Source organism: Ictidomys tridecemlineatus, chromosome X, assembly GCF_052094955.1.
Source record: "Ictidomys tridecemlineatus isolate mIctTri1 chromosome X, mIctTri1.hap1, whole genome shotgun sequence".
Classification (NCBI taxonomy): Eukaryota; Metazoa; Chordata; class Mammalia; order Rodentia; family Sciuridae; genus Ictidomys; species Ictidomys tridecemlineatus.
Window position 1 is genome coordinate 159,198 of NC_135493.1, and position 14,173 is coordinate 173,370.

A 14,173-nucleotide genomic window follows, 5' to 3' on the forward strand; every position below is an offset into this window, starting at 1 on the left:
GGGCACTGGCTTCCTCTTCTGCTCTACTTTAAGGTTAGGGTTAGGGCATGTCACCCAAGGATTCCTCAATTCTCTGGCACCTTTCTTCTAGTAGCTCTAAGCAGGTGAGCTTGCCACATGCCACTGCCCTGAGAGAAGCAGGAGCAGTCTGCCAACAACCTGGATTAGGGCACTGAGCAGTACTTCTCACCAAGGGAGAAAGAGGAGCACTGGATGCTCAGGATAAGTGTTCATGAAATGATATCTGAGTGGTCTGAGTTTTACAGTTTAGAAAATAAACAAAAAGGAGGTCACAGCAGACTAATGGTTACAATTGCATTGGGTGACAAGAGTGGCACAGATTGTTGATTTGGAAGTGGTCACCTGAGTTATACATGCCAGGTGAGAGTAGTGACAAGGAAGAAAATGTTTCACTAGGGTTATTACCTCTATGGTATCAGGGAGTCCAGTAAAACCTGTCATGAAGAGTCAGAAAGAGCTAGATGACTGCAGTCTCCTGCCTTGTGCCCGCTTCCCACTCCCACTGGAGAATTTTGTGACTTCATGTTGTGATGGCAAAACCTGGTCTGGTTGTAAATAAAACTTATGAAAAACTGGTGCCAGGGGAAAGGATTAGCTCCCCTCCCCTTTTGTCAGCCCTTCTTCAAGAAACCTAATTAACCATAGGTCCCTAACTTTTGGATTATAAATAGGGGTCTGACTACTTCCCTTTGAAGTGTAAATACCCCTTTTCCAGGCTTCAGACACAAGACTACAGACCAGTGAGAAGAGCCAGTTTTTCCCCTTTCAGCACTCTGACTTTTCACTAGAAAGCTAGCACAAGGCCTTCTATCTCATAGACTATCAATTTTATGACACCAGATAGCCTATAAATGGTGTGACAAACTGGGAATGGGGGTTCAGAATTTGATCTCCTCTGGACCCACTGGTATAAAATAAACTGAGTTCTCCCATTCTCTGAGTGCTGTTTTTAGCTTCTTGACCTGTCTGCTTCCTGCAACACCTTTGTGACATTTTGAATCTTTTCTCAAGGACAGCCAGTCATCAGTACTTCTGCATTAGGTGAGGCATATATTTGTATAAATCAAAATTCTATATTCAATTCCTTATGCTAATCCTGTCTTGTCTCTGTTCTCCTCACCCAATTCAAACTGATACACAGGTGAACCACAACCACTACTGCCACCACGTCTGCCCTTTTATTATTCTTGAGAATATGGAACTGTGAGAAATAAATCTGCTTCTAATGTAGAATCCCATCAGTAGGGTTTAGAGTTGTTATTATTGTCATTATATTCAATTCCATAAAGATACTCTGGGAAGCAGCTCAATTTCTTTGCCTATCTGGAGGCCAGGAAAGATAGGTACCAACATAGTTGCATAAGGAGTAAATAATTGAGTGTAAACCATGTTAATTATTCTTAAGGAAATTTCTGGATTGTGATATTATTTAGCCTTGGGGAAAAGGATTTTAAGGAAAATAATTGGTATTATTTTGTTCATAACAACCAATTAAACAGCAACACAGAGCAAACTTCAGTTGAAATCTGGATGACACTTAGGGAAAACTTAAATGTAGTGTTTTAAGTTACTCTAGCCTGTACAAAAACATTATTTAATACCAGACTTCAGCCACCTATATTCACAGACCCCAAGGGACTGATAACTCTTTGTTGTGGTCTAGGTTTTTGTATATTTTACCTCTGTTCCTCCTTTTTTTTTGTACCAGAGATTGAACCCAGGGTGCTTAATCATTGAGCAACATCTCCAGCCCATTTTATTTTGCAACAAGGTCTTGCTGAGTTGCTGAGGCTGGCCTTGAACTTGTGATTTTCCACCTCAGCCTCCCAAGCTGCTGGGATTACAGGCATGTGACACTGTGCCTGGCTTTCCCACCTTATTATTTGAGCCATCTCTTTCAGAATCAATTATATATATATAGTAGTGCTGTACATGGAACCCAGAGACTTGTGTATGTATGCTAGGAACATTCTCTACCACTGAGAAATGCCCCAGTTCCCCAAAGTCATGCAATTTTATGCAGAAAATATTTTCAAAATTATGTTAAATGGGATGGCACTCTCTGGGATTGTTTTTCTGTTTAGTCTAAATCAAATGTTGTGGAGGTCTGGAGTCATTTCAGGATCTTTCACTGTTTTCAGGGTGGCCTAAATATTTTGTTTAGTTCTTTTGTATCTTTTGGTTCTGAAGAAATTCAACACACCTGGCACTATAGTATAGACATTTACTAAAAGGATTCAGGTAATATTAATATGTTTACAACATAAAAATTTCTTTTGTTCTGTACACTTGGCTTAAATGTCATAAGAAGAAACTACATCCAGGAAGAACTTCTAAAACAAGACATTCATTGTATTACTCTTAAATTTTATTAATGTCTTCAGTTTGTGCATCATTTACAATGAGACATGTACATCAAAAAGCATTCTCATACATAAATAGACCAAAACACAAATTTAAGTAATCAATCTCTAAAACATGCCCATCAATTTTGTTCAGGTGTGTATGAGAAAGGGAAATAAGTTTTAAGCCTTTTTCTTTGGATCAAAAGCATCTGGAAATTATTCAGGAATGCCAAATGTTTTTCTGAAACAAATGTATTTTTCAAAAGGAAATGGTGATGCAATTAAAAGGCATTAGTGTTAATAAAGACTGGAAAAACATTTGTGATCAACAAGAAAATAGATGCAGTGAACCTAAGGTACATGTCAAATAAATGAATTAGGTAGCATGAATTGAATGGTACAGATGGAATAAAACTTACCATGAGGGACTCATATATATTCAAGGCACATGACTAGGCTAAACAGGTGGCTAAATTCTATAGACTAATTTGTTCTTTCATTAGGAAAGGAGAAAAGTAAAATATAACTTCATTTAATGGCACTTATTTATATATAAATGCAGTTAGATCTGGGTTAGCAAATGGCTTCCTTTCAGATACACACCAACCACGAGATAACAGATGTCAGAGTAGCTGAAGCAGTATGATTACATCCCAATTTTTGTACAATGCAGTAAATGGATGTTAAACTGCTATGTGTTGTGTCTATACATCATACTGTCTATATTCAGGTTTCACAAAAGAATTCTTCAACATTAGGCAGATTAAAGGATTTAGTAAACCATAAAGGATGCTCAAACTATTACTCAACAAGAGTCAATTCCAAACTCTGGAGTTGAATGCTGACTGTATTCAGTTTGGGCTTTTCTTAGAATGGAAAAAACTTCCCAAACTACCCCACTTTCTATAGCTAAAATGCTAGCATACCTACTATGGTTCCCTTCTTTTTCTTTGGTGAGTCACAGGAATTTGCCTCCCACCCCTCCATTACCCATTCTATTAACAATAGGATTGCTGTATAATATTCAAAGAAAAGGAATATATAAAAACAATAAGCTTTAACAATATCTAAACCATAATCTTCTCCAATCAACTACAATGGGAAAACAGAAGATAATAAGCTAATCACTGTATTGTAAATGATTAGTGCCCTTAATTTTATTCCTGAAAGTGAATACTAGGAGGACAAGAATAATCTGTGTGCTTCTAGTGGGCTAGCAAAATGTTCCCCATCTGAATGAAATAAATACGTATAATACTTTACCCATCTGGGCTCCTGAAAATAAGCAGCACCGACAATTTAATTACAATTCCCCAAATAACGACTATTCTTCATTTATATTGTTTTGAAGCACCTAAAACTCTTCAATAACAAAATACATTAAGATGAATGGTAAGCAATATTATTTGTCTCTTGAATACTTTTACGTGCACATACAAAGCTCCTCTATAGTTTTAGTAGACATCTCTTAAGACGGGTGGTATCCACCTTGGCAATAGCTTTGTGCAATTAAAACCAAAAATGTTTTTCAAAGTAGGTAACACTAGTTAACAAACCAAAGAAACAAACCAAAGCATTTTTAAGGCTACTGCTGTAATGACTGGTTTGATCTGAAGTTCACTGGAATAAATTGGTTGATAGGACAAAGATAAATCTGGAGACATAGACTAAGATTAAAAAAAGAATCAATGAAAAGAGGGCTGAAGAGACTAGGAGACACTTTCTGCCAGTAATGAAAGGCTTGGGTCACATGGAATATTTTTAACTCCTTTTTCTCTTGTATCCTTGGTCAATGATAATTTTTTCTTTCTTATTTCTTCACACAGCTTGGCCATGTAAATCCACCACAGAGAGGTGACACAATAATATAGATGAACACCTGGAAGAGCAAGGCAATTTTATTTTCTTGAATCTATCATATATGCCTAAATAATATATAAGGGATAGTAAAGCTCTTTTATTTATTTATTTTTTTTTTAATATTTATTTTTTAGTTTTCGGTGGACACAACACCTTTGTTTGTATGTGGTGCTGAGGATCGAACCCGGGCCGCACGCATGCCAGGCGAGCGCGCTACCGCTTGAGCCACATCCCCAGCCCTAGTAAAGCTCTTTTAAAGAGACATTTCTGATTCCATTATAGTAGTGGTTATGTACGAATATGACAAATTAACAAATTATTTTCAAAGACAGGAGCAAGTTACAATTATCCTTTCTGATATAACTTGTCCACTTGATTTCACTATGCTTTCTTTAGTGACAGAAAAAACATGGGGGGTTGTTGATCTTCATTGGTAACTAGGCAGAATCAAGGCTATGTGAGTAGCCCTTACTGATGCATCATTAATGCATTATAAAAATCACAACCACTATTTCCTTGAAGTATGAGTTTACTATTGATTATATTTTTAGATTTTATATATGAATTTGATTTTTTATTATTAGGATAAGAATATATGAAAAAGCATAAGTAATAAACAATATATTTCATGCCTCAACTATATAAACTGAACAAAATTATTGTTATGAACGTTTCAGTGGATAATGACATAATAATTATGATTACCAAATCAAAGAAAAGTTAATGGTGAAACACTGCAAAATGCTGGCTCTATTATGAATATGTTAGCTTTTTAATTCTAGTATTATAATTTTAAAATTATATCCTAAAATAATATCTATTTGCTTACATTATTGCATTCTAAACTGTAGACTTATTTTATACATTAGGTTCACTGAATTAAACTTAGTCATTTTATTTTGCTTTACAACTTTTTTTTTAGATATTTAAGGGACTAATATCACTACTCATATACTAGGAAAAAATGCATTTAGTAATATCTAATTCCCCAAAAGTGAGCAAAGTATTTTGCCTTCCCTATATAATATTGATGTGGAGGGGTTAGTTACATAACATTCCAGTTATTAATGGATAGGTTAAACTACACATACATACAAACATACATAATATATATTCTACAAAAATTTCTCTCAGAAAACATACATTTAAATTTGATGTAAAGTTGACCATTTGCCACAGCAAATTATAAGGAATTATAAAGCTGAGGTACAGTATGTTAGATGACAATATCTTTTTACTAAATATTGATAATGCATTTACAGTAGTGGCTCTGCATGCAAGAAATAATCAATAAATATAATCTTAACATTTAATAATTTGCCTGCATAAATCAATCTAAATTCTCAAGGGAATAAGGAAGACACTAAGCTCAGGATCCTACAATGTGCTATCTGAGGATACCAAGCAAAAAGGAAAAACAACTGCAACCATCTCTAATATAAAATGTATAAAATTATGACTCCTCTTTTTTTGAATCTTTTTTGTAGTTATAGATGGACAGAAAGCCTTTTTTTGTTTGTTTATTTTTATGTGGTGCTGAGGCTTGAACCCAGTGCCTCACACATGCTAGGCAAGCACTCTACCACTGAGCCACAACCCAGACCCCTCCTTTCTTTTATTTAAAAAAATATATATATTTTTTAGTTGTAGATGGACACAGTATCTTTATTTTATTTATTTTTACATGGTGCTGAGGATCAAACCCAGTACTTCACATGTCCAAGGCAAGCACTCCACCACTGAACCACAACCCCAGCCCTCCTCTTTTCTCTTAAATAGATCTAACTGGCTAAGGTGCAGAAACCTTAAGTAGAGGTATCAAGGAGAAGTAAAGCAGAGTTGAAGACACCTGCTCACAGATAACTTTGGGCTTCTGAAAGTAACTGGAGGACAGGGAGGAAAGGCAGGTTTTTTGTTTGTTTTGGTACTAAGGATTGAACCCAGGGGCACTTAACCACTGAACCACATCCCCAGTTCTTTTTTATATTTTATTTAGAAATAGGTTCTCACTGGGTTGCTTAGGGCCTGGCTAAATTGCTGAGGCTGGCTTTGAACTCATGATCCTCCTGCCCCAGCTTCCCAAGCCAAGGAAAGGCAGTTTTACCTAGCCATGAAATAGCCCAGGGTAAAGCTCCCCTCCCTTCAGCAGTGTCTATCAATTTTTTTTATTCAGTAACTCTACATTTGTTGGGTAGGGGAGGGTGCTGGGAATTGAACCCAAAGCCTCATACATGCTAGGAAACTATTCTGTTACTGAGCTATGCCCCCAGCTCCTCTTTACAATTTCAAACATTACTGAGGATGACAAAGAACTTTTGTTTAGAGGGATTACAAATATCAACATTTACCTTATTATAAATTAAAATTTTAAACATGCATATTTAGTTTCAAAATAGTCAAAAGGTGGGGCTAGAGTTGTGGCTCAGTGGTAGAGTGCTTGCCTGGCATGTGTGAGGCGCTGGGTTTGATCTTCATCACCACATATAAATAAAATAAAATAAAATAAAAGATCCATTTACAACTAAAACAATCTTTTTAAAAAACAGTTAAAAGGCCAAATGTTCTCTCTGATAAGAGGATGCGGGTCCATAATGGGGGCAGGCAAGAGAAGAATGGAGGAACTTTGGATTGGGCAGAAGGGAGTGAGGAGAGGGGTTATGGGGGGGAGATGGTGGAATGAGATGGACATTATTACCCTATGTATGTGTAAGATTGCACTAATGGTGTGACTCTGAATCTTGTATAACCAGAGATATGAAACGTTGTGTTCCATTTGGGTACAATGAGTCATAATGTATTCTGTTCTCAGGTATAACTAATTACAACAAATAAAAAAATAGTGACAATAAACCTCTTAATAAAAACAGTAATAATATTTCTATAAAATATATTAACCAGGCATGGTAGCACATGACTGTTAGTGCCAGCACCTGGAAAGCTGAGGAAGGAGAACTGCTTGAGCCTAGAAGTTCAGGACCAGCCTGGGAAGCATAGTAAGACCTGGTCTTAAAAAAAAAAAAAAACAAAACAAAACAAAAAAAAAAAAAACCAAAAAAACAAATGATCACATTTCTGTGAGGTCAGTTTTATATTACATGTAAGAATTCTCAATAGGAAAGAGGGGTTTAAGTTGAGAAAATATTTCATATTGATTTTATGGGAAATCCATCTTCTAATGGTCATGTGTTTCACCATTAAAAATGTAGCTCATTTCAGAATATTAATCATTGACAAGGAATTCCAGCACCTAATTCCTTAGAGGCTGAAAACTAAAATCATACATTAAAAGGACAAAAACTTACAATTGATACAATGATAATGATGACTGTTAGCTTGATATTCTTCATACACATGGCTCGTGCAAGATTTCTGCTGGTAGTTTTGAAGGTGACAGACTAGGAAAAAAGCATATTATTTAAACCTTGGCACTGACTGCATCAATAATATGTAGTAACACCGTACAAATATTTTACTTTCATTAAATGTATTTTAAGTTCTAATGTCCTTTAACCCTCCCCTCCCTTTACAAGATGATTACTAGTTTCCAGAAGCAGAACTCTACCAGACCTATGATAAGCAGGCCTATAACTACAGAGGCTTCATCTTTTTTCTTCCCACTGCAGCAATGTACATGATATTGAGCACCAGAAGTAGTTCTTTCCATCTAGCAGAAAAGCTTGTTCCTCTTTAGGTTTCCAAATAGAAAGGCTCCTTCTAAGCCAGTTGGCTGCAAGCATGTTGGCACATTCTGCCCACTATACTCTTGGGACTCTGACCCATAAAAATCTATTTGATCTGCATAGGAAAATATGTATTTATTTGTATGAGGGCCAAAACCCATAGAACTCCATTCCTTTGGTTATCCATTTTTGTTTGCATCATCAATTTCTCAATATATACTGAACCATTCCCACCAGGACACAAGCAGGGGCTGGAGTTGTGGCTCAGTGGTAGAGCGCTTGCCTAGCACGTGTGAGGCACTGGGTTTGATCCTCAGCACCACATATAAATAAATAAATAAAATAAAGGTATTGTGTCCATCTACAACTAAAAAATAAATATTAAAAAAGACTCCCTAATAGCCCAAGAATTCCACTCTTGGGTACATAGTGAGCAGAAATGTACGTGCAACACTGAGAGTCACATGCAAAAATATTTCTAACAACACTACTTTTCACAAGTTAGAAACTACCCAAATGCCCATCAAATGACCAATTCGTAAATAAATTGAATAAAATTTTATAAATTTATATAATGCATAAAATGTATAAATATACAGTGCATAAACTATAAAAATTTAAAAACATATAATTGCATAAAATGCATAATGGAATATACCATGTAGTGATTGAAATTAAAGCCCACCACTATATTTATGTAATTAACAATGTAAACATCATGAATGAATCTCAAAAACGTATTTTTTAACATCAGAAGAGTGTTGACCCTTGGAGGGGAGTAGTGACTATGAGGACTGAGGGAACTTAATCTGGACATTGGTTCCATAGGTATATTCACTTTGTGAAAATACAACAAGGGGTACACTATGGTTGATGTCCTTTTCTACTTATAAACTACACTTCAATAAATTGTTTTCTAAAAATCCACTTTCTTGACCATACATTCATGCCCATCCACCTTCTCTACAAAGTCTCTCTAGTAGAGCAGGTGAGAGGGGCACCAGCCCTCAGGTTTCACTTAATGCAGAATAATAAGATGACACGTGGAAGGACAGACCCAACAACTAAGGGAGCATATGCTACATATCCAAACAGATCACATCTAGCCCTAAATATACACATTGAATAGAATATATGCATCGACTTGGATACATGAGAAGAATCTACAAAGGAAACAAAGCCAAGCAATCAGAGTAAATGGGCCTCAATGGAAAAAAACTTAATGTAGAAAAGAGAGAATGATAGTAATAAAAATTTATAAGAAGCATCTTCACATATAAAACATCATTACATTGATTTAAGAGTTCATAAGTTAGGGAAGACAAAAAGGGAAAAATTGATGGTATAATAGTCTAAGATATACATTTTAATAAATATGCATAGTTTTAGAAAATTATAAATAGCAGAAAATAAATGGCTAAAAGCCATTTTTGTGGAAACAACTTGAAAAATTGTCTCAGAACACATAATAAAATGTGTATGATATAAATTATGAAAGATGTAAGTAAGATACTCAGAAAACTGATCAAGCAAATTCAGGATCCATTTACACAAGCAACAGATATTTAACAAGTGCTTACTATCTTCCTGGTACTTTTAGGTACCTACTAGCAGGTGCAGAATGAGCCAATATAGACAAAAGAGAAGAATCAATAATCAAAGAACCACAAGAAGGAAGTCCCCAAACTAAGAATGACTTGAATCTTTTGACATAACACGTCAGGTATGTGGCAAGAATACTGAAAGAAGGCACATACTTTCCATCTCCCAGAAACGTTTCAGAACTCCAAGCTTTTATGTTTTACTTTTTATTTTTTCTGCTTTGAGATATAATTGATAGTTAAAAATTACAGATATTCAAGGTATAATATGTGATGTTTTCATATATGTGTACATTGGAAAATGACTGCCACAATCATGCTATATAACATCCATCACCTCACAGTTACATTTTACATGTGTTCTGAGAATGCTTAAGATCTGCTATCGGGGCTGGGGATGTGGCTCAAGCGGTAGCGCGCTTGCCTGGCATGCGTGCAGCATGGATTCGATCCTCAGCACCACATACAAAGATGTTGTGTCCGCCGAAAACTAAAAAATAAATATTAAAAAAATTCTCTCTCTCTCTCTCTCTTTAAAAAAAAGATCTGCTCTCATGGCATATTTGAAATATTCAATAATAAAAATATTACTATTATTTTTTGAGTACCGGGGATTGAACTCGGGGGCACTCAACCACTGAGCCACATCCTCAGCCCTATTTTGAATTTTATTTAGAGACAGGGTCTCACTGAGTTGCTTAGTGCCTTGCTTTTGCTGAGTCTGGCTTTGAACTCATGATCTTGCTGCCTCAGCCTCTGGAGTTGCTGGGATTACAGGCATGCGCCACTGAGACCAGCTCAATATCTTATTAACTATGGTCACTATGTTGTACATTAGGTCTCCAGAATTTATTCATCTTATAACTGCAAGTCCATACACTTTGACCAATATCTTTCCATTTTCCCTCTTCCCCCAGCTCCCTGGGAACCAGTGTTCTATGCTCTGCTTCTATGTATCCAACATTTTAGCATTCTTATTTAAATTATTTCATTTAGTATAATGTTCTCTAGATTTACCCGTGTTGCTGCAAATGGCAGGATCACCTTTGTCTTTATGGCTGAATAACATTCCAATGTGTGTGTGTGTTTGTGTATCACCATTTCTTTATCCATTCATCCACTGGAAGACACTTATCAACTGTTTCCATATTTCAGCTATTATGAATAATGCTGCAATGAACATGGTGGAAAGATCTTTTTATTTTTAGTTGGAGATGAACACAATACCTTTATTTTATTTATTTATGTGGTGCTAAGGATCAAACTCAGTGAATCACATGTGCAAGGCAAGTGCTGAGCTACTACTATTGAGCAACTACCCCAGCCCACAAAGATATTTCTTTGAGGTATTGGTTTTATTTCTTTTGGGTGTAAGACATGCTAAAGACCAATTGCTGGATCATATGGTGGTTCTTGTTTTAGTATTTTGAGACCCTCCATAATGTTTTCCATATTGGTTATATCAACTTACATTCCCATCAACAGTGTGCAAAGGTTCCTTTTTCTCCAAACCCTCACCAACACTTGTCCTCTCATCTTTTTGAAAACAGTCAACCCAATTGTATAAGGTGATATCTCCCTGTGGTTTTGATTTGTATTTCCCTGATGATTAGTGATGTTGAACTTCTTTTCATATACCTCTTGGCCATGCATGTCTTCTTTAAACAGATGTCTATTAGGACCTTTGACAATTTTTTAAGTAGGTTATTTTTTGTTTGCTATTTGAATAGTGTAAGTTTCTAATATATTTTGAATACTAACCTGTTACATCAGGTGTATGGTTTATAAATATTTCATCCCAATATGTAGGTTGCTTTTTCTTTTTGTTGACTGTTTTTTTACTATGTAGAGACTTCTTAGTTTGACATAGTTCCATTTGTTTATTTTTGCTTTTGTTGCCTGAGTTTTTGGATTCATATGCAAAAAAACAAATCATTGCCTAAAACAATAAGATGCTTTCCCTCCATTTTCTTCCAGGAGTTTTATGATTTCAGGTCTTATGTTTTTAAGTCTTTAATCTATTTTAAATTGATTTGTGTATGGTGTAAGATAAGAGTCCAATTTCATTCTTTTGCACGTGAATATCAAGTTTCCCAATATCTGAAGAGACCGTCCTTTCCCTCTGCATGTTCATGGCATTCTTGTCAAATATTGTCAGTAAATATGCATGAGTTTATTTCTGGGCTTTCTATTCTGCACCATTGCTCTATATGTCTTTTCATGCCAGAACTAAACTGTGGGTTACTATAGCTTTGTAATATAATTCGAAACCAATAAAGTATGAAGCCTCTGACTTTTTTTCCTTTCTCAAGAATGTTCTAGCTATTTGGGATGTTTTGAACTTTCATATAAATTTTAGAATTGTTTCTCTATTCTGTGAAAAATGCCCACTGGAACTTTGATAGGTATTGTATTGAACATGTATGTTGCTTTGGGCAATATGGGCATTTTAGCAATATTGATTCTTCAATTTGTGAATATAGCATATCTTTCCATTTATTTGTGTTTTCTTCAATTTCTTTAATCAATGTTTTATAGTTTTCAGTGTATTGATATTTATCTTCCTTGGTTACATGTATTTCTAAGTATTTTATCCTTTTTGATACTATCAAAAATGAGACTGATTTCTTGATTTCCTTTTATAATATACAGTTATCTAGACAGTAACAATATGATTTAGGATGAGAGCTAGTCATTCCATAAAAACAAACCATGTGATTTAGGGGGCTTTAGGTCACACCCAGAGAGCTGAAGACAGATCAAGCCAGCAGGCAGGCAAACATGCCTGTTTAATGAAATCTCAATAAAAACTCTGAACACTAAGATTTGATTAAACTTCTTTGTTGGGCAATATTCCATGCTTGGTGCTACATGTTATGACAGGAAAGTAATATATCCTGATTCTATGATGACACACGCTACACATTTAGTACCTTTCCAAAGTCTACTGAATGGACTTTTTCCTTTTAAATCTGTATCTTCTGCCTGCAATAAAACATTAACCAAGCATTACAATGTTCACGAAATTCTGTGAGCCTTCTAACAAACTATCAAATGTGAAGGTGGTTTTGGGAACCTCCAGACTAGTAATTAGTATCAGAAGTGAGGGTGGTTTTTGGAATTGTGCCTTTTAAACTGTATAACTGCTTAATTTCTCAGTTTCCTAAACTCTTTGCAATTAGTTACAAAAAAGTATCAACATTTAGAAAATTATAAGGGGAAATTATCTTAATTTTAGAATTCTATACCACTCAAAACATTGTTCAAATATGAACGGGAACAAATTCATTCCTGAAAAGATTTAGATCATTATGAAGAAAACATGTCAAGACATCTCAAATAAAAACTAAATCGCAATAAAGACTTCAAGAAAGAGGAAGATAACATGAATTTTTAAAAAAGTAATAAGCAATGAAACAAATATATCTAAATAGTTTTGTGATTCAATAAATTGGAATGGAGATTCCTTCACAATTCTCAGGTCAACATCTGAACACTGATAGATCACCTGTTTAAGATCAGTTTAGCCATTAAAAAAAAAAAAACACCCAGTTGTCACAACTTACCAAACCTTTCCATAGGACTGTGTATGGGGGTAGGCTGAAGAGAACAAGATATAAAAATTCCTGTGGGAATGACAAAGAAAATCTGAAAAGCTGGATAATTTCTTTAGCAGCTGTAAGGAGACTTGGGGAGCTGCCATACCTCTGTAGTAGACTGAATGATAGCTCCAAAGATATGTCCAGATCACAATCCCTGTGAATGTGACATTATTTGGACTAAGGGTCTTTACAGATGTCAATATTCTTCAGATGAGGAGAGCATCTTGGATTATCCAGATAGGCCCTAAATGCCACCACAAACATCCTTACAGAAAGAAAGTAGGAGGGATTTTTCACACACACACACACACACACACACACACACACACACACACACACACACACGAGGTGATATGAACATGGAAGTAGAAACTGCATTAACACAGACAAAAGCTGAGGAATACCAGCAGCCAAGAGAAACCAGAAGAAGAAAGAAACAAATTCTCTTAAAAAGCCTCTGGTATAAGATAAGGGTCAATTTCATTCTTTTGCATGTGAACATCCAGTTTTCCCAACACCATTTATTGAAAAGATTGTCCTTTCTCCAATGCATATTTTTTAGAACCCTGTTGAAAATTAGTTGGCTAGACATATGAGTTTACTTTTAGGCTATTTTATTCCATGGGTTGTATGTTGATTTTCATCCCAATACTATATTGTTTAGATTGTCACAGCTTTGTAGGATATTTTGAAGTCAGTTTTGTTTTTTTCCTCAAGATTGCTTTGACTATTTAGGATCCTTTTTAGTTCTACACAGATTTTAGGATTTTTTCTATTCCTGTGAAGAATGTCATTGATATTTGATAGGAACTGTATTGAATCTGTAGACCACTTTAGGATGTTATAATAATATTAATTCTTCCAATCTATTAATTATATAACCTTCTGTTTATTTGTGTCACCTTCAATTTCTTTTACTGTTTTAGTTTTTATTGTAGAGATTTTTCACCTACTTGGTTAAATCTATTCCTAGGATATTTATTTGTTTTGTAGCTATTATAAATGGATAACTCTCTTGACTTCTTTTTCAGATAGTTCACTATTGGCATATAGAAATGCTATTG

At 35.1% G+C, this 14,173-nt stretch overlaps 1 protein-coding gene across 2 annotated transcripts in view; it reads right to left on the reverse strand.

Annotated features, from left to right (window-relative positions):
- Window positions 1-2,371: 2,371 nt before the first annotated feature.
- Vamp7 (vesicle associated membrane protein 7) overlaps window positions 2,372-14,173 on the reverse strand; it is a 48,627-nt gene continuing 36,825 nt past the window's right edge. For both annotated transcript variants that reach the window (XM_013366076.4, XM_005342078.5), the window contains exons 7-8: window positions 7,529-7,621; window positions 2,372-4,245 (exon numbers count right to left, since the gene is read on the reverse strand). In XM_013366076.4, coding sequence (XP_013221530.1) covers window positions 4,177-4,245; window positions 7,529-7,621 — 162 coding nt within the window. In that variant the 3' untranslated portion in view covers window positions 2,372-4,176. The remainder of the gene's footprint in view (window positions 4,246-7,528; window positions 7,622-14,173) is intronic.